At 43.4% G+C, this 26,083-nt stretch overlaps 1 protein-coding gene across 1 annotated transcript; it reads right to left on the bottom strand.

The window, feature by feature from the left end:
- Positions 1-429: 429 nt before the first annotated feature.
- On the bottom strand, positions 430-24,405 carry HMGCS2 (3-hydroxy-3-methylglutaryl-CoA synthase 2). The gene is made up of 10 exons (XM_027535592.1): positions 24,242-24,405; positions 18,725-19,179; positions 14,897-15,022; positions 14,150-14,314; positions 12,241-12,406; positions 9,641-9,811; positions 8,292-8,398; positions 7,562-7,687; positions 6,201-6,312; positions 430-872 (listed from the first exon to the last, which is right to left on the bottom strand). The coding sequence occupies exons 1-9, from the start codon at positions 24,343-24,345 to the stop codon at positions 6,206-6,208; spliced, it is 1,527 nt and encodes a 508-aa protein (XP_027391393.1). The 5' UTR covers positions 24,346-24,405; the 3' UTR covers positions 430-872; positions 6,201-6,205.
- Between the last annotated feature and the right edge of the window lie 1,678 nt (positions 24,406-26,083).

The following is a 26,083-nucleotide window of genomic DNA, read 5'->3' as shown; positions in this document are numbered from 1 at the left end:
GCTGGCTCTGTGAGGTGCCTTTATTTATTTGGCTGTGCTGGGTCTCAGTAGGGGCAGAGGGATTTTCCGTCTCTGTTGCAGCATGGCCTGGTAACTCTCAGTTGCAGCAGGTGGGATCTAGTTCCCTGACCAGGGATTGAGCCCGGGCCCCCTATATTGAGAGCATGGAGTTTTTTGGCTGCTGGATTACCAGGGAAGTCCCTGGTAAGGTGTCTTTAGATTAGGTAAGGAAGCTGGGAGTGGAGGTTGTGTTTCAGCCTGCACCTCTCAGCAAGTGGAATTGAAAGGGCGAGAGGGAGGGTGTGAGGTGAGTGCTCAGCAAGCTCGCTGCTGTGGGGGTGCGTGTGGAGAGTGGGGCCTCAGAGTCTGGAGTCATGACAGCTGCTGCACTGTTTGAGTCCTAGTTTCCAAGAAACACAGGAGGCATTCTCTGCTTCTTTGCTTTTTAATTGTTATTTTCACTTAGTACCAAACATGGAATTTAGAAATTCACAGAAAACCCTAAGAAACAAAGACATACCAGCATGGAAATGTAGTAATAACAATAATGACAAAGCTATAACAAACGAGAGGCGAGTTATCTGGATCTTGAAGGAGACAATGGACCCGCCACACTTTCGGTCTGTGATTCAAGGCTGAGTCTCTCCTCTGTCCCGCCACCTCTTCAGAAAGGGCTCTGCAAGCCCATGACAGTGATTGCAGCAGGGAAAGGCAGAAGGACCCATTCAGGATGGCCCCTCACTCTATGGGGCCAGTGTTTACAAGGCTGCTGTGTCCGGTGCAATCTATTTACCAGCTAAGAGTGGGGGCTTTATACAGTTGAAAGAGGGCAGACGTTCTGTAGCACTTTTCCCAGGAAACTCTCCACGTATCTGTAAAGTTTAAAGAAACAGAAGAAGGACATCAACCACGAGTCTCACCCTGGGCAATCCCATCCCCACATCTGCTCCTTGCCCAAGGCGGGCTCTCCTAAACTGCATCCCTAGGTCTGGGTGTTCCACTGCCCCTTGTGGAATGGAGTATTTCCTCCCACATCAATAAGCAAGGATGTCACAGTCATCAGCGACTCCAGCCTTCCAGGGCACTCAAGAAGGAGAAGAATGCCTGGCAGACACCAGAGGAAGCCTACAGGGAGCCCTGAGGCACTCAGGATGTGAAAACACAGGATACAGGCCCCAGATATCTGAGATGCATATGAAAGCAGTGATCTCAGTAAGCCCGGACTTTTACATCTTCCCATACACAGAAACAATAGAATGGGAAAGACCAGAGATCTCTCCAAAATAATTAGAGATACCAAGGGAACATTTCATGCAAAGATGGGCACAATAAAGGACAGAAATGGTATGGACCTAACAAGCAGAAGATATTAAGAAAGGGTGGCAAGAATACACAGAACTATATAAAAAAGATCTTAATGACTCAGATAACCACAATGGTGTGATCACTCACCTAGAGCCAGATATCCTGGAGTCCGAAGTCAAATGGGCCTTAGGAAGCATCACTACAAACAAAGCTAGTGGAGGTGATGGAGTTCCAGTTGAGCTATTTCAAATCCTGAAAGATGATGCTGTGAAATTGAGGCACTCAATATGCCAGCAAATTTGGAAAACAGCAGTGGCCACAGGACTGAAAAGGGTCAGTTTCATCCTGATCCCAAAGAAAGGCAATGCCAAAGAATCCTCAAACTACTGCACAATTGCACTCATCTCACATGCTAGCAAAGTAATGCTCAAAATTCTCCAAGCAAGGCTTCAACAGTATGAGAACCAAGAACTTGCAGATGTTGAAGCTGAATTTAGAAAAGGCAGAGGAACCAGAGATCAAATTGCCAACATCCGTTGGATCATAGAAAAGCAAGAGAATTCCAGAAAAACATCTACTTCTGCTTCATTGACTACACTAAAGCCTTTTACTGTGTGGATCACAACAAACTGTGGAAAATTCTTAGAGATGGGAATACCAGACCACTTTACCTGACTCCTGAGAAACCTGTATGCAGGTCAAGAAGCCACAGTTAGAATGGGACATGGAACAACAGACTGGTTCCAAATAGGGAAAGGAGTACATCAAGGCTGTATATTGTCACCCTGCTTATTTAACTTATATGTTGAGTACATCATGCAAAATACTGGGCTGGATGAAGCACAAGCTGGAATCAAGATTGCAGGGAGAAATATCAGGAACCTCAGATATGCAGATGACACCACCCTTATGGCAGAAAGTGAAGAGGAACTAATGAGCTTCTTGATGGAAGTGAAAGAGGAGAGTGAAAAAGTTGGCTTAAAATTTGACATTCAAAAAACGAAGATTATGGCATCTGGTCCCATCACTTCATGGTAAATAGATGTGGAAACAATGGAAACAATAAGCGACTTTATTTTCTTGGGTTGCAAAATCACTGCAGATGGTGACTGCAGCCATGAAATTAAAAGTCGCTTGCTCCTTGGAAGAAAAGCTATGACCAACCTACACAGCATATTAAAAAGTAGAGACATTACTTTGCTAACAAAGGTCAGTATCATCAAAGCTATGGTTTTTTCCAGTAGTCACATGTGGATATGAGCGTTGGACCATAAAGAAGGCTGAGCGCCAAAGGATTGATGCTTTTGAACTGTGGTGTTGGAGAGGACTCCTGAGAGTCCCTTGGACAGCAAGGAGATCAAACCAGTCAATCCTAAAGGAAATCAGTCCTGAATATTCATTGGAAGGACTGATGCTGAAGCTCCAATACTTTGGCCACCCGATGCAAAGAGCTGACTCATTAGAAAAGACCCTGATTCTGGGAAAGACTGAAGGCAGGAGGAGAAGGGGACAACAGAGGATGAGATGGTTGGATGGCATCACCGACACAATGGACATGAATTTGAGCAAGCTCTGGGAGATGGTGAAAGACAGGGATGCCTGGCATACTGCAGTCCATGGGTTGCAAAAAAGTAGGACACTACTGAGCAGCTGAACAGCAACAACAACAATGCATAGAAAAGTGCTAAATTCCTTAACTTGGGGTATCTAGTTTCTTTTAACAATAATCTCTTGATGTTCCGGCTGTTGCCCTTTGTTTTAAAACACATCTACATAATCTGGCTCTTCTCTCACCTCCAAAGAGTGGTTCCCTCAGCTTTACTTGAGATGCTGTCTCCTTCACTTGAAGTCCCCCAAATTCCCACGGAAAAAAATGTAACACTCAACTTTTAGGTTGTAGCTATTTTTTAAGTCAACACCCTCTAGCAACAAACCTAGATACCTGAGTGCCCTGAGCCCAATGCCCCAGGAGCCAAGGTTGCAAGATGGGCAGGGTCCCCACGACATGTCCTGTCTGTGAAGGGAGAGCAGACTGGGCAGTGCAGAGCCAGAGCTCCACAGAGCATCATGCTGACATAAAATCTGTGTTTCAGCTAACATCTCATGGTGTAGGCTCATTGTTCCTGTGAGACGAGGATGAGCCCCAGCTTTTCTCTTCATAGATGCAATGCTGCCTGTGGGCCGGGCTTCCCTGACCACTCAGTTGGTAAAGAATCCGCCTGCAATGCAGGAGACCCCGGTTCGATCCCTGGGTTGGGAAGATCCACTGGAGAAGGGATAGGCTACCCACTCCAGTATTCTTGGGCTTCCCTTGTGGCTCAGCTGGTAAAGAATCTTCCTGCAATGCAGGAGACCTGGGTTGGGAAGATCCCCTGGAAAAGGGAAAGGCTACCCGCTCCAGTATTCTGGCCTGGACAATTCCATGGACTGTACAATCCATGGGGTCGCAAAGAGTCAGACACGACTGAGCAGCTTTCACAACCTTGTGGACCAGGAGACAGAGGGAACCTGATTTGGAAAGTCTCCCTTGAAAACTCCCAATTGTCTCTCTCTTTCTCCCCTCTCTCTCTGTTTTTGTTGACTGAACTAGCTTGATATAGTTAATGACTCCCTCTTTGCCACTGACTTGCCCTTAAGAATCATAGTACAAACATACAACAGAGAGGCAAACAGTTGACTCCCAGCTAGGGCCAAAGTCTGAAGAGTCTGCTTGTGGAGCCTGCTGCCTGGCCTGTCGGCCCCTTTGCCCACCCTGCTTCGCCCGTAACATCTTAGGCCACACTTGAACTGCCCCACAGAGGCCGGAATGCTGGCAGTGGTTGGGAATGAACAGAGGACACGCCTTATCTGCAGTTCCCTTTTTTATCTGGGTATCTCATTTACTTGGGACTTCCTTCTCTTTCCCTGCTCCCTACCCTGACCTTGGCAAGCCTTTTTAGTCTTCCCCCTTCATATCCCAAAGTAGGGGGAAAATTTTAAAAACCAGAAAAACATTTTGCACAAAAGAAATTGCTTCTTGCTCTTCCATTCTGTTTATCTTACCAGTTTGGAAGATAAACTGAAGGCAGATTCCTGGGTAGGTGAACTACAGGATTCTAATTCCCACTCTGATTTTCCTTTAAAATGTACCATAAAGAATTCTTTTAGTTCTCTTCCTGACTCAATTCTCCTCCATCAAACTCCTCTCTCCTCACACCCCTCCCCACTTTCCCCCAAATCTCACTGCTTCCCCCCAGAAGAAATCGCACGAAGGAGGGATTGCTCACAGCCCTTTAGCCTAAGGCTCTCTCCAGCTGGCTCTTCCAGAATCCCCAGCATCTGTTACCTTATGAACCTGTCTCCAACACACTGGTGTGTGCCTTCTCTGATGCTATTCACCTTTGTTACTGACTTGCTCCTTTGGGACATTACTTTGCCAACAAAGGTCCGTTTAGTCAAGGCTATGGTTTTTCCAGTAGTCATGTATGGATGCAAGAGTTGGACTGTGAAGAAAGCTGAGCGCCAAAGAATTGATGCTTTTGAACTGTGGTGTTGGAGAAGACTCTTGAGAGTCCCTTGGACTGCATGGAGATCCAACCATTCCATTCTAAAGGAGATCAGCCCTGGGTGTTCCTTGGAAGGAATGATGCTAAAGCTGAAACTCCAGTACTTTGGCCACCTCATGCTAAGAGTTGACTCATTGGAAAAGACTCTGATGCTGGGAGGGATTGGGGGCAGGAGGAAAAGGGGACGACAGAGGATGAGATGGCTGGATGGCATCACTGACTCGATGGACGTGAGTCTGAGTGAACTCCGGGAGTTGGTGATGGACAGGGAGGCCTGGCGTGCTGCGATTCATGGGGTCGCAAAGAGCAGGACACGACTGAGCGACTGAACTGAGCTGAACTGAACTGCCCCTTTGGAGTACTGAGTTCCGCAGTTTCAGGTTCACTGCCCGCTTCCCTTTACAGATGCTAATTTTGTTTCTATCAAGCTTCTAATTCTGCCAACCTTCATATCAGGAGGAGATCAGATAAACAAGTTGACTCTTTTTTCAGATTCAAGATTTAAGGACATGCTCCTCCCCCAGCGTTTGCCTTTTGTAGGCAAAGAGCCCCGAGAGTTGTATTTGGTCATCATGGTGCAAAGTCCCCACCTCTGGTCATTTTGAAAGCTACTGATAAATGGAATGTTGCCTGTCATATGAGTAAACAAAGGATGTCACAGTGTCAGAGACTGCAGCCCTCTAATGTGAGCCCTGAGGAAACTTGGGAAATCTTGTGATATCTAGCCCTAGATAGCTGAGGTGTATATCAAAGGAATGATTTCAGTGAGTCCATACTCTTGCATCTTCCCATATGCTGAAAAGCCAGAAAAGTCGGAAAAGTGCCAAGTTCCTTAACTTGGGATATCTGGTTTCCTTCAATTAGCAATAATCTTTTGAAGTTCAGACTACCTACCTTTCGTTAAAAAATTTCTATATAACCTGGTGCCCCACCCCTCATTGCCTCCCAGCAGCTCTCTCAGTTACTTGAGATGCTGACTCCCGGACTTGAAGTCTTACAAATTCCCACCAAATAAAACATAACTCTCAACATTTAGGTTGTGAATATATTTTTTTAAAACTCTCTGGCTTTTATGCTCTCAGAATTCCATCTGTTATATAACACAGGGGACTCAGCTAGATGCTCTGTGATGACCTAGATGGGTGGAATCGGGGTGGCAGGTGGGAGGGAGGTCTAAGAGGGAGGGGATATATGTATTGATAGAGCTGATTCACTTTGTTATACAGCAGAAACGAGCACAACATTGTAAAGCAATTACACTCCCAATAAAAATACAGAAGAGTGAAAAAGAAAGAATTGTATTTGTTGAAGAAAAACTTTAAACCACTAACACTCGAAAACTTCACTCACCACCTTTAGACGGGACGCCGGGCATACTTCCGGCGATACAGCTCATCCACTCGCTCCAGGTACCAAGTGCCTGGGAAAAGGCTGTTCTTATCACCAGGTGGTGAGAAATTCACTGTGGAACCAGAAGGGAGGCAGTATTCACAAAGGGCTCTATGGGGCTGAGGAAGAGAAAAATGGTAACTAGAGCTTCATGTGGCACTCTTCTGGTTGTGCTATAAGGGGTGGTGAGGTCGCCTTGTCTACACCCAGCAGAACTCTGGGCTAGCAGAAGAACCAGAAGCAGCTGTCCTGTGGCTAGTACCTAAGACTTGTTGACTAGAAACTTTATTATAGGATATGCCGCTTTCCTACAGTAAACAGGCCCTTCTTCCATTGAAATCGTCATCATGTCCTTCTACCAAAGGCACCGAGCTTGAGGGGCACCCCAGAGCATCCTGTTTTCTAATAGACACTTCGTTCCTAGCCCTGAGTTTTCCAATTCTGATTCTCTGTAGTATTTCAAAGCTTTGTCCATTAACATTCATTTCAGAGGCCTTATTTTTATTTTAATTGTCTTCTTCTTTGGTCTAACATGTCCCCGGTTCCAGATAAAAACTGACTAATTACTAAGTTTATGGGGTTTTTTTTTGGAACATTCTCAGTTCCATAACTTCAGTCTTCTTTTCAGTGCAAATCATGGGTCCCAAGTTTTGCTTGAAAAAATATGGTTACCCTGGTTTTAAAATCACCATTTGGTTTCTCCAGTCTTAAATTTAGCTTTGGTTTACTTTTCCTTTGTTGCTTTTTAGGGGCAGTATTTTGTTTTATATTTGGTAAGGAAAGGGGGCAATTGGAAGGAAATGGTAGTATTTGCCAATAACATCATTAATTAATTCATTCATTAATCTCTGGCAATCCTGCAAAGTGTATGATTTTAGAAAGGAAGCAACTCAGAAAAGTTCAATAATTTTCTCAAAAATAGAGGGCAAGTGTCACAGGTCAGTTTAGACTTGGATTTCTGGCTCCAAAGTCTGGGCATTTTCAACTATTGCTTAGATACCATCAATATTTTCAAAGCCCATACACCTGGCTTCCCTGGGACTTCATTGTCCAGTATGTATCCTGTTTTGGGTGGCTATCTGTATTTTGTACTGGGAAGCCACATGCTGCCTCCTACCTCTTCCCAACTCTGCCTTCTGCTTCCCCACTCAGTCTGTCCCCCTATGCACCAAACAACCCTTTTCCCCAATCATATATCATAGAAATCATCACTCTCACGTGCTATATTCTAGACTTCTGATGAATTCCTGACACTCAGCTACTGGCATAGAAGCTGAGAAAAATTGCCTTTTCCTCCTCTCTTTCCACCTTTTTTTTCTTACTCTTGTGGTAGTATTGTTCTCTTTGGTTCATTATTTCTGTGAACTCCTCAGGAGACACACGCTTCCGGGAGGCAAGACGTTTCTGCAGGTCTGATGTACTGGATACCAGCTTCTCCAGCGGGGAGCCTGGGAAGCAAAAGCAAGACCCGTAAACTTACATCATTGTCATCACTGCTACCAATCACGAGTCCAGTATAGAGTCAGCTCCGTGGGAGCTGATGCTCCAAGGAAAAGTGCTCAGTGTATGGCTTAGAATGTCAAGAAATGATCAAGATCATCAAACACAGCATTAGCAAAACTAAGGCAGACCTTCATTTAGTCAAGGTGTATCCCATTTAGTATTTTGATGTACGCCCTTGATTACATCCATCATAAAATAATCAGCACATGTTTACTGGATATCTCAAACCCATCAACTTCTCTTTAACCAGTTGTAATCAAATCATGACTACCTCTTGCCTAGACTATTTGTTGAAACAAACTAACTGGTTTCCCCATATTCACCTTTGTTCCTCAACAATCTAGTCTCTAATCAGTAGCCAGGGAAGTTCTTTGAATACATAAAATAGACAAACTTATTCCATTGCTTAAATCCCTTTAGGGCTTTCCTTTGTTCTTGGTCACAACATAATTCTGTCAAGATGGGAGCTTTAGTAGTGGTGAAGCAGAAAATGGTTTCTTTTACCAGATGAAACTGGCCAGAAGTGCCTGAACAAAAGACTGGACTCACCCGGAGAAGCATCCTGGGACACCCGGAAAGAAAAGAAACTTGCTGCCAAACCAGAGCCATAAGAGAAGGCACCGATCCTGGAGCCAGCCAAGTCTTGGGCAGAGTGACTGCAGGGAGAGAGATCAAAGCCCAGAAAAACACATCAGCGTTATATTCTGCTCTGCAAACAAACCACCGATCTAGTCAGCCCCTTGCAACTAGAAATGGGCTCTGGGCACTCTGCACAAAGAGGGAGTTTTGGAAGATCCTAGGAGTGGGCCCAAAAGGAAGAAAACTCGCCAAGAGGAGAACAGCTAAAATCCAAGATACTGAAGTCACAGTGAGCACAACAGAATTTCTGGAATATAAAAGGAACTTTTCCCTACCTGTGAAGACAAGACGAATTCAGTGAACTTTGAAGTTACCTCCAAGTAGGGGTCAGACCACTGGATTCACCTCAAGGCTCCCATGTTGACTGGCAATGCTTCAGCAGTTGTAAATTTTTAAATTATCTCCTTGTTAGTAATAATCTGAACAAGTCCAATCATACATGTATATATTTTTTCTTATGTTATATACATGTACTATATTATAAGTATTTCCTTATAAACTCCACAAAATTGAATATCTATAAAAATAAAAACTAACACTGGGGCACCTGCTGAGCTTTTACTGTTTTAATTGCTTTTGACATTTAACATTCATCAAAATTTTAGATGGTAGGTATTGTTATTACACAAATTTTATAGTTGGGAAAAATGAGGACCATAATAGTCATTTTTCCAAGGTCAAAGTTAGTAAGTGGTAAAGAGATTTGAACATAAATTGTGGGTTCGAAAACTAGACTCTCTTAATCACAATGCTTTACTGAGTACAGACATTTTAAATGGATGAAATAAAAATATGCATAAAAATTCTCCTATTTTCTTGATATATCCAAATAGATCTTGCACGCCTGCTGGCATGACACATGCATTTCAGTTTGGAAAAAGTGTTAGTCGTGTCCGATGTATTGCAAACCCAAGAACTCTAGCCTCCCAGGCTGTTCTGTCCGTGGAGTTCTCCAGGCAAAGATACTGGAGTGAGTAGACATCCCCTTCTCCAGAGGATTCTTCCCTCCCCAAAGATCACACCTGGGTCTCCTGCATTGCAGGCAGATTCTTTACCATCTGAGCCACCAGAGAACCACTGTTTAATACTGATGGTCGATCTACCTACACATACACCTTTGAAATACATTTCTTTCATTTTCCTTCCTTCCTTCTTTTTCTTTTTGAAAAAATTCTGTACGAGTAAAGGAATGAAACTTGGTTGACCCTTCAGACCAGAGGCCAGATTTAAGAGGAGGTAGGGACAGATGCAGTACTCACTGGGCCAGAAGTGAGGCCAGGCATCCATATAGGGATGAGGTGTACATATTCCCGTTGTACGTGGAGAGGTAGAGGGAGTTCTTGGTTTTCTTATTGAACATGTTCAGAGAGGCTTTTAGAAATGCTTTATCTACATCCTTATTGGTGTAGGTGTCTTCCAGCTTTAATCCCCTGTGAGGCAGCCAAAGAAACAGGCCATGTGAGAAGCCACATGAAGGAAGAAGGCAGCAAGCAGAAAGTATAACTGCTACTGGAGAGAAGACTTTGGAACACATGTTTTTATTATAGAATATTCGGAAATACAGAAAATATAGAGGAAGCGTCACTAATAGTCTTGCTGCTCAGAGAGAAAGCATCAGTCATAGTTTTCTTATGGAATCCATTCCAACTTTTATAGTCTGTTGAAAAATAAAACCATGCTATCCATTCTGTTTAGCATGCTTTCTTAACTAATTTTCTTTATATCATGAAATCATCTCCTTTAGCATTATTTTTAAAGACTGCAGAATAGACCGTGATAGGATGTACCCCTCTTTAACCAAACTCCCCATTTCTATCCTCATTAGCTGAAGCAGTGAATAGCTACATGTTTTTTTTTTTTTTCATGAAACAAACATTTTTTCTCCATTAAAAACTTTTTTATACAATTTTAAAAAGTTATTGTCCATTTACAGTTATTACAAAATGTTGGCTATATTCCCCATGTTGAACAATACATCCTTGTAGCCTATTTTATATCATTGTATATCTATTGGAGTGTACTACTGATATCTGTCTGTGCTCAGGCACTCAGTTGTGTCTGACTCTTTGTGACCCCATGGACTGTAGCCCGCCAGGCTCCTCTGTCCATGGGGATTCTCCAGGCAAGAACACTGGAATGGGTTGCCATGCCCTCCTCCAGGGGATCTTCTGACCCAGGGATGGAACCTGCATCTCTGGTGTCTCCTGCATTTCAGGCAGATTCTTTACTGCTGAACCACCAGGAAAGCCCGATATCTAGCTGATGGAGTAGTGATCCACTGTATATCTAAACCACATCTTCAATCGTTCATCTATTGATGGACACGGGTTGCTTCCACATCTTGGCAATTGTCAATAATACTAATCTGAACATCAGAGTGCAGGTATCTTTTAAAAATTTTTTTTTCCAAATGTATACCCAGGAGTGAAATTTCTGGGTCACATGGTAGGTTTTTTTTTTTTTTTTTTTTTGAGAAATAACTACATGTTCTTTTAAATGGTGAAATTACTGAGCCAAAGTTATAAACATCTTTAAGGCTTTTGATTCGTGTTTCCCTATTACTCCCCCAAATCCATCCACTATTGCTCATTTTCTCATAGCCTTAGGTCTGGGTATTCAAATTTTTTAAAGGCTATGTAAAGAAAACATTGGGCTTCCATCCTAGTTCAGTTGGTAAAGAATCTGCCTGAAATGCAGGAGACCCAGGTTCAATCCCTGGGTTGGAAAGATCCCCTGGAGAAAGAAATGGCGACCCACTCCAGTATTCTTGCCTGGAGAATCCCCAGAGACAGAGGTGCCTGATGGGCCATAGTCCATGGTGTTGCAAAGAGTCAGACACACTGAATGACTAAGCATGCACATAAAGAAAACATTGTTTATATGCATTACTAATGGGCATGCACATTTAAAAATATGCATATGTGCATTTCTTCCCTGAGGAAATTTCTTGTCTATATCTTCTATTTAGTGGGTTTATCTTATTACTGATGAAACTTTCATATATTAAAAATATTAGCCTATTATTTTTGGTATATGTTAAAATTTTTTCCATGGGGCAAGTCTTAGAAGTAGTGTTTGTACTAACTTTGCTGTTTTGGTTAGTTAATAGCAGGGTTAGCAGTAGTAGTTAGAAATGGGGACAGATGTTGGTAGAATACTCCAAAACTTGAAATGAGAAGATACCAAGAAGAAAGGGAAAGATTCCCTTCCCAGTGAGATCTGTTTGTGTTGGTTTCTTTTTTTCTAAATGCCTTGGAGTATTGCATCAATAAACAGCATTCTCCCTGCTTTATTGACATCCAAGGAGGGGGAGTATGCTGGACTATCCCTTTTTCATAGATGAGGGGGTGGAGGCAACAAGTTAGACATTCTTTAAGGCAATGGCAAGTGAGAATGAGACCAGGCCTTCCCCAAGTTGCCATCCTGCACTGTGATTATTTGCTTCTAGGTGTTTCTGTACAGACTGTGATATCCTCTAGGCAGGGAGCATGGAGTCACACCCACTTTTATGTCCCTAGAGTTTCATATGATGCCTGACACACAGTTGATATTCACAACATGTTTATTGCCCAAATGATTTAGGCACACTCCCTTTCCCTTTTTCTTATTCTCTGAAACTTTTTAGTCACCTGATTGACAAGTGCCAGCAGGGTCCCTCTGCTCTCTGAGATACAAGGTGAGGTCCTTATGTAGACAATAACCCAGTAACCCACACGAGGACTTGATGTCATTTCTACTATGTTAGAGGATTGTTGTTTTTACCTCACAGGAGTGACTAGTCGTCCAGGTTCAAGGCATGAGGAAGCCCCTTCGTTCTCACCCCTCATGAGCCTCTAGGCTCCTCCTGAAGAGGACTCACCTGAAGGCCTCCAAGCCCTTGTAGATGCCAGTCTGTGTGTCACCACTGGCCAACAGGAAGTCATTGAACATCAGGCGGGCCAGGGATTTCTGGACTAACTTGCAGAAAGGCGTGTGAAAAATCATATACTGCACATCATCGAGAGTGAAAGGCCGATCGATGCCAGCTGGAAGAAGAAGTATGAAAGCAAGGATGCCGTGTGTGCTAAGGCCTCCCAGAGAACGAGCTCCTACCTTCAGTGAACACACAGTTTGTTCATTTTACAAGCATTTTACTAAGCACTTTCCCAGGTGGTGCTAGTGGTAAAGAACCTGCCTGCTAACATGGAGATGTAAGAGATGTGGGTTCAATCCCTGGGTCGGGAAGATCCCCTGGAGGAGGGCTCAGCAACCCACTCCAGTATTCTTGCCTGGAGAATCCCCATGGACAGAGGAGCCTGGCAGGCTACAGTCCACAGGGTTGCAAAGATTTGGACAGGACTGAAGTGACTTTGCATGCACACTACTCATAAAATAGGAAAAGAAATAAATGTTTTCTTCCTTTCTGCCATTGCCAACTTCTGTGACAGATAATTCCTCAAATCAACCTCATATTGTATTATTTTCTCTATTTTCCAGAGGAGAAAACAGGGTCTCCAAAATACGAAGCTAAGTTACATGTTCGAGGTCACTCAGCTTGAAAACAGCTGATTTTGGCTTTAGGTTCCAGTGTCTCTGTCTCTACACTCCAGACCTTCTTTCACTCCAAAGGGAAAAGCAGTGTGCTCTCTGCCCTTAGGAAGTTAACAATTTGGTGCTGAGATTCAAAGCAGCGTTGATCAAATTCCATACGAGAATGAGGGGTAAAATTAAAATGTCATGAGTTCAGAGGGTGCCAGAGCAATTGTAGTGGTTTAATTGCTAAGTCATGTCCAACTCTTTGGGACCCCATGGACTGTAGCCTGCCAGGCTCAGCTGTCCATGGGACTTCCCAGGACAGAATACTGGAGTGGGTTGCCATTTCCTTTTCCAGGGAATCTTCCTGACCCACGGGTTAAGTCTCCTGCATCGCAGGTGGACTCTTTACCGTCTGAACTACCAATTAGCCAGTAGAAATTTTACAGTGGGTGGGCAGAGGCTGAGAGGTCTAAGTTGACTCCTTTCTCATGGGGGCAAACTGCATCCCACCCAGCGCAGTGGAAAGGGCCAAGATGCTTTAGGCCACCCCTAGAGCATCCGTGCTCTGATGCTTCAGCACATGCCTTTTCCCACGCTGAAACCTGCCTTTTTCAGACCCAGCTAGGCATAGCCAAATAGGTAAGAACCCTTTGTATTTATTTATTTTTTAAGGTAGGTAAGTTTCTCGGTATTTTTAAAATAAGATTTGTTTCTTATCTGATTATGAAATCGGCACATATTTTTTAGCAGGAAACTTCAGAAACTAAAGGTGAAAATAAAATTAACTTGCAAAGCTACCATGCAGAGAAAGAGATTTACTGATAACACTTAAGTATATTGAAAATATAGGTAAGAATTTTCAACATCAATCAGACTTTAAAAGGTGGCAAACTATAAACTGAGTCAAATCACTCCTGACTTCAACAGAAATGAATCCTAGCATCCACAAGACATGGTCACTCTGACTCACACACTACCTTCCTGGGTGGCTGACACCTACAAGCTTCAGCTATGGCTTAGGGTTGTTTACTTTCTTTCACTCAGTTCAAGTTAAAGGCAATTTCATATTTGACTTTGGATGACTTCCAAAGGGACTTCAGCCTAGACCCAGGAAAGCATGTAAGTAGAAGATATGAAATAATTCTCTTGAGATCATTTGCAAAGGAGAAAAGAGTCCTTGTCTTAAGAGTTTAGGACACACTCTCAGCCTCATGTAAGTAGTGTCCGTGACTTCGGCCCTCTGAGCCCCATACCTTGCTTCCACTGTTTCTCGATCTTTTGACGGTAGAATGCATAGCATTTGTCCAGGGCCCGTAAGTAGCACTGGATGGAGAGCTTCCCATCCACCAGTGGGTACTCTGAAGTCACATCTGGTTTGTAGAAGTCGTACACATTCTCCATGTGGGTTCCTCTAAGCCCTGGTGAGGCACACAGAGGGATTCAGAAACTGCACAGTGCAGCCCACATTGAGCAGAGAGGGTGGGAAATCCCTGTACAAGCAACCCCCTGGTCTTTATCTATCTCATGCCCTAAGCCCAAGGCCTACTGATTATCCCTCAGGTGTTCAAAGGGAGTTAATTAGATGAATGTCTTTTTATAAGTGAGATGTATATTTCTATTTCCACACCTATATGGGCTTAAAGAAATCTGGAACAGACTCCAAAAGTCTCAAAGGAAAGCTCTTACTTTATATCCAACTATTTTCTTTTATTTTCAGTGGTCAGTTTAGCTCCCAAAGGGTCCTTGTCAGCAGCACAAATGCCATTCAATCCAAACACCATTATCCTGATGTGTGATGGTATAGATGAAGCCACCTTGCTGATCCTTCTCTTCCCTTTCTCCCTGCCCTCTGCTCCCCAGTCTAGTCTTTTGAAGGCAAGCAGTTTCATCCTCAAGTCCATACTTCAGCCCTGAATATTCCAGTTGGAATTAAGAGCTAAGCATTTGGCCATGCCATGCAGTCCCCGGGTACCGTGCTTACTGTACAGTGTACTACGAACCTCTCTCGAGGACCAGAGGGGCCTCAGGCCCAACCAGCATTGCCACAGCTCCAGCCCCACCTGTGGGGCGAGCGTTACCACTGGGGTAGACTGCGATGTCCCCACAGACCACCAGTGCATAGCGACCTGTAAAGAGAAAAGAAATAATTATTATTACTGCCAAATCTCCAATAGAGTGAAAGTCTCCTCTATGCCAGGCACAATTTTAGGTCCTGGCAATACATCACTGAACCAAAATAAAAATTCCTACCCACGTGAAACTTACACTCTAGTGAAGTGTAAATGACATTGCATTGGAAATGCAATGTCAAAACTCAGTGTTCTCTGACTCAAGCTGTAAAAATTCCTCATTTATTCAACAAAAAATTCATAAATCAGCACTTTTTAGGTTTGTACTCTTTGTAGTGCTATAGTGGAAATTCTTTCCAAATCACAGAAGGCCAAAGGATGGGAAGGAAACTAATATTTGAAATCCTAGACACCAGTTATCTTCAAACAATCCTTTAAACAATCCATTGAGTCAGGTAATGTCCACATTTGTAGAGGACGACATTGCCTTCCAGAGAATTTAGGTAATTTGTCTAAGGTCACCCATTTAGTGAATATGGAATTTTGTATTCAAACTCAGTTCTGACTGGATCCTAAACAAGGTGCTTTGAAAAATCGAGTACCACTTTCTTTGTGAGAAGAATTAATGTTCAGAAGGCAATGGCACCCCACTCCAGTACTCTTGCCTGGAAAATCCCATGGACAGAGGAGCCTGGTAGGCTGCAGTCCATGGAGTCGTGAAGAGTCGGACACGATTGAGCGACTTCACTTTCACTTTTCACTTTCATGCATTGGAGAAGGAAATGGCAACCCACTCCAGTGTTCTTGCCTGGAGAATCCCAGGGACGGGGAAGCCTGGTGGGCTGCCCTCTGTGGGGTCGCACAGAGTCGGACACGACTGAAGCGACTTAGCAGCAGCAGCAGCAACCACATTAATGTAGATGATCAATGAAACTACTTCTATAATGGGCAGATGATTATTCAATAAATAATTGTTGTCTTGAGTATTAGTTGTTACTTCTTCATTTAGTACTGCTTGCTCCTAAACGTGGGTATGTGGAAAAGACACGGCAGTACTTTTAGTATTCTTCCTAACCTGTCAGAAACAGGTATCTCCTCTTTATAGACAAAGGAATTGGGGCCCAGAGAACTTAAGTCACTCGCCTAAAGTCACACAGCTAATAGATGATGGGATAAGGATTTAGTCAGAATTCCAACCCAAATTTGCTGAAACCCAAGAATTTTCTGTTAAGACTGTTTAACCACGCCAACAAAACAGTATTTTTTCTCCCCAATTTTATATATATGAATATAAAAATAATACATAAAAGTATAAGATAAATATATAATAAATAAACATAATATATATAAACAAAATTTATATGTTATATAAAATTTGGAAACTCTAGAAGAGTATTTATTAATACAAGCCATTAAGGAAGAGACCAGTGAATTTGATTATCTAAAAATGAAAACCTTCTATCAGAAATACAAAAGACAAACTGGTGATGTATTTATAATACAGCCAACAAAAAATTATTTTCCTTCATAGATAAATGTCTCATCAGAAAGGTAAATAATAGGAAAATGGCCAATAAACATCATAAAAATGTCAAAATTCTCTTATAATAAAAGGAAAATCAGTGATACTATACTTTACTTATTAAGCTGACAAAGATTAGAAAGTTTGAAGTTAGTACATTCCAACAATATAGTAGTACTTTTTGAAGAGCAATTTGGCACATTCTATCAAACTTTTTAATTAAACGATCCTGCAATTCCACATCTAGGAATCTATTCTTACAACATATAGTTATGAGCATGCAAAGCTACTGTCTTAAATACTAACACTTTTTATAATAATTGCAAAAAATATACAACAATTTAAATATCCATCTATATGGGACTAAGGTTTGGTGTACCCATCAATAGAATTTATAATGTCTTTTAAAAGAATGAGGTAGACCTTATATGTATCTAGAGATATCTATAGAATAACCTCTAAGACATAGTAAAGATGAGGAATAATGTGTGCAATGTTAAAAAATGAATAGATAAGTACAGGCTTACAGGTACATACATAGAAAATTCCTGAAAGAATCCATGGAAACTATGAGGATTAAATTCTGGAAATTGGTAATGGGGTAGCAAAATAAATTTTTTCTTTACTTTGAACCCTTTTGTCTATCTATGTACACACACACATATATACATATATGCTGTAGGTTTCATTTACCTTCATAATAAAAGGCAAGGAAAAATGAGGTCTCTCAGGCAGTTCAAGCCAGTACCACTCTTTCCTTCCCTCATACCCTGCTGTCTCTTTGGAGTGGTTCAAAACTTCTTGGTGCACTCCAGAACCACCTGCTTCCTTTGAAAGGTCCCAGGTGGATGGTTGGCCATTTCAGAAGCAGAAATCACATCTACACTGGCCTTGTCTGGTCTTGGAGGTTGCCATTAGGCTCAAACTTAAATATGCTTTTTGTGAAAGTACAGACTAACAATTCACTTCATAATGTTTGTTTAATATTTTTCCCAAGAAGATAACAGATTAAAGAAGGATGCATTTGCAGCTCTCTCCTGTGGAATACACAACCATTCAGCAGAATCTATTCATTTGAAATGACATGCTTAAAGCTGATAATGCCCCCAAATATAGGCTCTGATTCTTCACTAAAGGCTGGTGAGTGTCCCTTTAATTTGTATTCTCTAACCTAATGCTTGGTTTGACAGATTGGTGGTGTTGGTAGTGGGGTTGCTGGAGAAGTAATAATACAAATACCAAGCAAGAGCACTATAAGGACAGATTTGAGGATGTAGAGTCTGGAACATCGCAAATCAATGGAACTATTAATGGTGAGGCCATGCAGGGCAATCGGAAAAACACTAAATGGGTGTGTGGAATTGTACTGCCTTGCTGCACGGACAGAGAAAAATCCTTAAACTCTTCTTGGCCTCTATGTGGAGTACTGGATTAGATAATCTCTAAGGTCCCCACCAACATCAAGATTTCATAATTAATTTTTAAATTAATGCTTATTATGGTTTCTAAAGTTTTAAGTTCTAGTTTCCAACTTAGTAAATGGAGGGCCTTGTCTGTCCAGAAACTGTTTTTTCACATCTCCATTAATACCATGTTTAATCCTATCAGCCCTGGAAAGCAGGTAGGCAAATAAAAACTTCGAGTCTCGCAGAGGTTAAGGGACTTGTCATTAGTTACTGATAAAGCTAGGTTTCTAATTCTCCTAGGAACCAGGTGAGGGAGAGAGGGTAGAAATACCCTGTGTCATAGTCTATCCTGTGATTCTTTGGGTCTATTTTTACCAGGGTGCTTTCTCCTTAACACCTACACTTGTTTAAATCTTTTAACATCACCAATCTCTTTGTCTCTTAGAGACTTAAGAGAAACCTTAAAGAAACAGGAACACTGAAGTGGGAAATACACTGAATTTGGTTTGGTTTCTTGTTCCCGCCACACACAACATGTAAATTATTAGATTCTCCATTTTTTTTATCCATAAAACAGGTATGATATCCACTTTCTAGGGTGTGATGAAGACTCAGTGAATAGCTATGTGAACATGCTCCCTGAGTAACTGTAAGAAACCATCCAAGTCTGAGGGGTTGATGTCACTGTGGTTGTTGGATGATCACAACAGCTGTGTGTGTGATGTATCCTTTCTTTGGTGGATGAACCTACCCGGGGAACAGAAAAGCAAAACTGAGGCTTCAGCATCTACCCCAGCTCGCTTCTTACATAAGGCCTCTGGCAGTACATACCATCCCAGGAGCTGGATTCCATCCAGTTGGCAGCATTGAAGAGGGAGGCAGTGCCACCGTAGCAGGCATTGGTGGTATCTATGCCCTCAATGTCAGTGTTGCCTGAATCCTGGAAGAGCTCCATAAGCACTGTTTTGACAGCCTTGGACTTATCGATGATGGTCTCAGTGCCCACTTCCAGGCGGCCCACAGAGTCCCAGGGGAGCTGCGTGCGCTCCATCAGCTGTTGCACCACCGTCAGGCACAGGGAGTTGACATCCTCCTGGACTGAGCAGAAGCCCATCTGGGTCTGGCCCAAGCCCACGGTGTACCTCCCTGCCTCCACTTTGTTAAACTTCTCCAGCTCTGTTTGGTCCACATATTGGGCTGGAAAGTAGACCTCCATGGCAAGAATACCCACATCCTTTGGCCAAGTATCTGTTTTGGCCAAGGGGACAGCCGGAACTGTAGAAAAACTGTAACAGAGAAAACAATCAAAATTCCGTGAATGGTCTCTAGCTAGTTTCCTTAAAAGACAATACAGCAATCATTTCATTCATTTTTAAAAATATATTTTGAAGATATGAGATACATACAAATTTAGGATTGTTCTATTTTTAGCAGATGAATACAAATTTAGAATTGTTGTATTTTTCTGTTTAATTTACCCTTTTATCCTTGGTAACTGTCCCTTTGGTATTTTTATGGCTAAATACATGTGGAACAAGCAAAGGCTGTGGGAATATAGAAGGCTGACAGGCAAATTCTGTTTTTTCTTTTTAATTTTTGCCTATACCCTGTGGCATGTGGGACCTTAATGCCCCGACCAGGAATCAAACTCACACCCTCTGCCTTGGAAAGCAGAGTCTTAACCACTGAACCCCCAGGGAAGTTCCAAGGGCAATTCTAAATGGAAACAGAGAAAAAGTGGAGAAAGGGTCAGTAAGGAGGGAAGAGATAAACTTTCTTTCCTGGACCCGCCACCCCTTTTCAATCTGGATTCCTAATCCGCCTGGAGATCTGCAATTTCTCTTTCTAGCTAGCAGTAAAGAACACACCAAGCACATCTTCCATTGTTTCATATAAAAGTACCTGAAAGCTGGTTACTTTAGAAATATTCTTAATTTTCCAGATGTTGAAAGCAAGGCAAACATTGGTGAAGTGTTATGCCCAGGGTAACTTCTTAGTCTCTCATGTGTTAGAAATATTCTGCCCTGGGTCTTCCCTTGTGGCTCAGTGGATAAGAATCCACTTGCCAATGCAGGGAACATGGGTTCGGTCCTTGCTCTGGGAGTATCCTTCCTGCTGCCCAGCAACTAAGCCAGTGCCTAACTACTGAGCTTGTGCTCTAGAGCCCAGGAATGGAAGTTACTGAGCCCACAGGCTGCGACTATTGAAGCTCCAGTGCCTGGAGCTTGTGCTCCGCAACAAGAGAAGCCACCGCAATCAGAACCTTGCTCACTGCAGAGAAGAATAGACCCCACTCACCGCAACTAAAGAAAGCCTGAGAGCAGCAATGAAGACCCAGTGCCGCCAATAAATGCATGAATCTTTTTTTTTTTTTTAAGAAATATTCTGTCCTTTCAGTCCTGAGTGCCGCCAGATTCCTTTGACTTGCATCTGGCTACAGAATTCCTGATGGTGGAAGTGATACGACGGCTCTGCAGGCTCATCAGTTTAGCTCTATGCCACAGAAATTGTAGTTCAGATGGAATGTATCCATCCATCATCCTTAGGACTCAGGGCTTCTCTTAACGCCAGTTTTTCTGTAACACAGGTCATTTTGAAGGACTGCTGGGAGGCAAAAAGTGGATCATGTGATCACAAGATAGTGAGTCTAAGTGATAAATGCTTATTCCTATCAGACAAGGGAAGATCGAAGTTTAGTTCTCTGCCCTATTTATTTGGTGCCACTCAAATAAGTGGAGTCTATACTCTCAAATGTTTGTGGAGGAGCTCCCAGTACTAGGAACTAATAGCTAGCCAGATCTCAGTCCTGTGCTTGACTGGATTTCCCCTCATCCTCATTCTCTCTATGTCTTCTCTAAGCTCACTCCATTCCTCTCCCCAGTGAGAAATCTCAAGTATCAAGGAAAGTTTCCAAGAATAAGTCTCTTGGTAACTTTTGTAACTGTCTTTGTAGGAGATTATTACTTGGAAATAGATTCCAGAGCCTTGAAGAAAAGATGTAGATGTTTCCAGAAACATAAGAGTACAGGAGTTAAGAGTATGCATCTAATCATGTACTTTCTGTAAATGATAATACATATATATATGCATTAATATACAATATTTGTTGTTCTCTTTCTGATTTAATTCACTCTGTATAACAGACTACAGGTCCATCCACGTCTCTACAATGACCTTATTTCATTCCTTTTAGCTGCTGAGTAAAGACCCTGATGCTGGGAAAGATTGAGGGCAGGAGGAGAAGGGGATGACAGGATGAGATGGCTGGATGGCATCACCGACTCAATGGACATGAGCTGGGTAGGCTCCGGGAGTTGGTGACAGACAGGGAGGCCTGGCGTGCTGCAGTTCATGGGGTTGCAGAGTCGGACACGACTGAGTGACTCAACTGAACTGAACTGAATATTTATAGAGAATGGGCTTGTGGACACAGCAGAGGGTCAGGGGAAGGAAGGTTGAGACGAACTGGGAGATTAGGATCGACACATACACTACCATATGTATAATAGCTAGCTAGTGGGAATGTGCTGTTTAGCACAGGGAGCTCAGCTCTGCACTCTGTGATGACCTAGAGGGGTGGGATGGAGCGGGGTGAGAAAGAGGCTCAAGAGGGAGGATATATATGTATACATATAGCTGATTCACTTCATTGTACAGCAGAAACTTACTCAACATTGTAAAGCAATTACAGTCCAATAAAAAAGAATACTATAAAGACACAAACATAGAGAACAATATATGGATACCAAGGAGGAAAAGAGGCATGGGATGAGTTGGGAGATTGGGATTGACACCGTTGAAACTATATATAAAATAGATAACTAATGAGAGCCTACTGTATACCATGGGAAACTCCACTCAATACTCTATGGTGATCTAAATGGGAAGGAAATCCAAAAAAGAGAGTATACATGTATGTGTATAGCCAATTCACTTTGCTGTACAACAAAAACTAACACAGCATAACAACTATACGCCAATAAAATTTTTTTTAAATAAATAATTAGAAAGCAAACAATAGCTTTGTTTAGTCTAAAACTGGTTTTGTTCTGGTGTTGCTTGGTTCAAGAACATGCACCAAACTTCTTTTTCTTTATTCCCTCTCGCTTCTTTTGTGTCTCAAAATTAGTTATTACATGCTAGACACTGTGCCATGGAGGGCTGTGGGGGTGGAGGGAATGGGAAGAAAGAAGGTCAAGGTTCTTGGGAGCCTCCTCAACCAGTGGGAGGAATGAGATAAGCACATACATACTATGTAACCCAGCTGAGAGTCAGAATGTGCTAAAGGTCACAGAAAAACCCACAGGAGTTCAAAGGAAGCAGAGATCTGTGTGTGGGAGGATCAGGAATGGTTTCAAGGAAGGGACTAGATCTGAAGTCAACCTTGATGCGTGAGTCGAGTTTCTGCTGATGAAGAATTGGCAGGGGGGCTACAGAGGCAGTGCCATAGCAGGGGGTGATTGACCAGGTGAGGATACCTGGAGCAGAGAGTGAAGGGGAGCAGGGGGATAACACATGAGATAAGCAGGTGGGGAGCCATGAAGTGGAGGGCACAGTTCTCCCTTAATTTTAAAGGTGGTGAAGCCCTCCGGGTTATGGAGCAGTCCTTCTGGTAGATTTAGAGCCGATGCAGGTTGGGTTAGAGGGAACAGACACACAGAGAAAAGGAGAGCCATAAGGAGCACTCTTAATACCCATCAGGCCATGGAAAATGGGTTGAACCATGCGTACACTAAAAGGGAAATGTGAACCCTGATTCCAAGTGTTTGAACCCAGCAGGTCAGAACTGGGGCAGGCTGGTGAGGACTGAGGTCTGTCTCCTGGAGGGCAGCCAATGATTGCTTATTGAAACAAGCAAATATACGTCAATCCCTTCCTCACAAATGCAAAACCAGGTTAAATTCTGGGACGTTTGGCCTGTATGCAGGGGGTGGAGGAGAGCATGGAGGAAGGCGGGGAGTCATGAAGAAAATAAAAAGTCTAGGGAGTGTCACCTCCTACCAGACACATCCACACACCCAGGTTCCCTTAGTACCCAGCGAGGGAAGACCCTGGACCAAAGGTGTTTTTCTAAACATTCATGGAGGGCTTTCCATGTGGAACTAGTGGTAAAGAGCCCACCTGCCAATGCAAGAGATGTAAGAGACACGGGTTCGATCCCTGGGTTGGGAAGATCCCCCGGAGGAGGGCTTGGCAACCTACTGCAGTTTTCTTGCCTGGAAAATCCCATGGACGGAGGAGCCTGGTGTGCTTTAGTTCATAGGGTCACAAACAGCCAGACATGACTGAAGCTACTTAGCATGCACACACGGCAACTTCCCTGGTGGTCCGGTGGTTAAGAATCTGCCTCCCAATTCAGGGGACACATGTGGTCCAGGAGGATTCCGCATGCCATGGAGCAAATAAGCCCGTGTGCCACAACTACTGAGCTTTGTGCTGCAAATACTGAAGCCTGTGTACGTAGAGCCCATGCTCCACCAGAAAAGAAGCACCACAATGAAAAGCCCACTCACCGAAACTAGAGTAGACTCCGCTCACCACAACTAGAGAAAGCCCACACCCAGCAATGAAGACCCAGTGCAGTCAACAAGAAAAAGACGCAGTGCGGCAATAAATAAATGAGTAAATAAATATTACAAATCTATCCAAGGAACTTGATGTAGGGATGGGAGGTAAGAAAAGGCTAGTCCTAAAGTACAGTGGATACTTTAGGCACCCTAGGGTGCTAGTGGTTGCTGTGTGACATCAATGCTGGGAGACTGCGAGTACTTGGGCCAAACTGGGAGAATGTTTACCAAGGAAAGGAGTGTGTGTGTGCTCCTGGGCACAAGCTCACTGCACACACACAGGCAAACTCTGATCTTTTACACTCATGTTCCCCTTTCCTTAAATCAGAGAGCGGAGAAACACCTTCTTATCCTCAGTCCATTCTGAATCTGGCTGCAGTGACTTGCAGCAGCTGGTTTTACTAACACTGCAGTTGAAACAGCATCCTGAAGGTCTCAGCAGGGCTTGGGTGAAAGGTGAAAACAGTGCCAGAGAGGAGGATGCCGTGGGCCCTGGCACTGATATTTCTACTGCTTTGTGCCTCTAGGGGAGTAAAACGTGTTGCTGACATCAGCAGGGGCAGAGGTTTGATATCCTGAAATTCTGTAAACAGACCTGGGTTGTCTGTTTAGAAATGACGTAACTGAGACCTTGAGAGGTTAACTTGTTTATCTAAGGCTGTGCCCAAGACTTGTCAACTTTTGACTGGGATTCTAATGAGCCCTCATGCCTCTCTTTTACTGGTTCCTCACCGCTTCTCCAAGAGTAACCCGTGCAGTCCTGGGGACCAGTGAGGCTCACCTGGGGTGGGCTGCTGGGAGAAGGCGGGCAGGCAGGAGGGAAGCTTCTTGCATCACTCTCTTAACTTGCAACACCTGCCTCACTGGAGTCAACAGCCGCTGCATTTTCGGAGGAGTGAGCAGAAAGCCAGCAATTCACAGTCCTCGGGGGAGATGCCCAGCGGTGTTGGTTTGGGCTTTATAGATCCCGGAGACTCCTGCCTCCGGAAGCCCTGCCCCTGCTTATCGAGGCTCCATGGCTTCTAGAACTAGGCAAAAGGTCTCATTTAGAATATGGGTGAGTCAAAGAAAAACACCATCTCTCCAACATGTACATAGCTGCCCTGCTTCTGGGCATGTGTGGGAAAGGGTGGCACTGACCCCACCTTTTCTTGGGCTCTTGCGGCAGTCTTGGTTATGCTCAGCCACCTCAGGAGGCCATGGTGCTCCTTGTAACACATCCTAGGGTACCCCCACCTGGTCTGCCTCGAACCCTTGTCTGAATTACTCTCACTTGGCAGTCCAGGAAGCTCTAGTGACCTGTTATTATTGTGATGGCCAAATATTTCGTTCAGGTTTTTCTGTAAGATGTTATGGAAACCCCAAATGGACTTTTTGGTCAACCCAATCTTTAAAAGTAAAAAAATTCATTCACTTACTTATTTTTTGGTGGCACTGGGTATTCATTGCTGCTGGTGGGCTTTCTCTAGCTGTGGTGAACAGGGGCTACTCTTTGTTGCGGTGCGTGGGCTTCTCATTGCTGTGGCTTCTCTTGTTGCAGATAATGGGCTCTAAAGGTACACAGGCTTCAGTAGTTGTGGCAAGCAGGCTCCACAGCATGTGGAATTTTCCCAGACCAGGGATCAAACCCATGTCCCCTGCATTAGCAGGCGGATTCTTATTCTCTGTACCACCAGGGAAGTCCCAACCCAGTATTTTAATGTATTGAAATAAAAAGAAAAATCTTTCAGAATCAAAGAGAATGAATCTTTTCACAGAAGCCCTTTAAGTAGTTGACAGTAGGTCCTGGCACACAGGCAAAGGGCTATTAGAGAGGATATGGAGCCTGCTCTACGGCTCCTATTTTCAGTCACTTTATCATAGCTCTATACAGTTTCCAAGTACAGTGCAGTAAGTGCTGCCATAAAAGAACCAGAGCCCTGAAGAGATGATTGTCATTTGAAACACGGTATCTCTTGAAGAGGAAAGGTCTACTTTAGTGGTGAGGCTAGTGACCTGTGGACAGGTGATGTGGCTTTCTCAAAGACCTACAGCTAGTGAATAGCAGGCTGGGGACTTAATCATGTCATTTCACTCCAGATTTGACTCTTTCCATGTTTGTCTTCTACTTTGCAATAAAAAGGTTCCTTTCATCTGATCTTCCAATGAGTCTCTGCCTCTCCACTCTTCTCTCATGGCCCCGATATTCCTCTGTCATTTGTAAGAATCATGCACTCACTCATCACTTTGCTCAGTTAATCCCTCTGTGTAATATGACTCTGTGGAGGGCAGAGAGAGGAACCAGAGTGGTTTTTGCTTTAGGGAAGACAGGCAACTTCATTTCCCTGAAGACAGAGACCTGCCAGGTGCCCCCAGAAGCCCAAGTCTCCTAGGTCTTCTGTCATCTTTAGATTCTTGCCTCCATGCATCTTGGTGTTTTACTGCTCTAATGCAACCTCCCACTTTGCTCTGTCACCCCATGTCCTTCCACTGAGCCATTGGCAAAGTTCTATCACCCACTGAAAATTCCTTATTGCTGATCTTTTTTTTTTCCCCTGAAAATGCCCTTTGCTTCTTTCTTGGTCTCAGACCACAGCTCTCACATGGTAGTTGCATTCTTTGCTTTCCACCATATGCGCCCCAC

Source organism: Bos indicus x Bos taurus, chromosome 3 (assembly GCF_003369695.1).
Source record: "Bos indicus x Bos taurus breed Angus x Brahman F1 hybrid chromosome 3, Bos_hybrid_MaternalHap_v2.0, whole genome shotgun sequence".
Taxonomy (NCBI): domain Eukaryota; kingdom Metazoa; phylum Chordata; class Mammalia; order Artiodactyla; family Bovidae; genus Bos; species Bos indicus x Bos taurus.
This window is presented reverse-complemented; position numbering and strand designations above follow the sequence as displayed.

Coding starts and splice junctions, on each gene's coding strand:
- HMGCS2 (XM_027535592.1), bottom strand. CDS start 24,345: ATGCAGCGGCTGTTGACTCCAGTGAGGCAGGTGTTGCAAGTTAAGAGA. Junction 14,315..14,896: donor CCCTCTGGTCCTCGAGAGAG/GTTCGTAGTACA, acceptor GTGCCTCACCAG/GGCTTAGAGGAACCCACATG. Junction 8,399..9,640: donor CTGGCCTCACTTCTGGCCCA/GTGAGTACTGCA, acceptor CTCTCCCTGCAG/TCACTCTGCCCAAGACTTGG.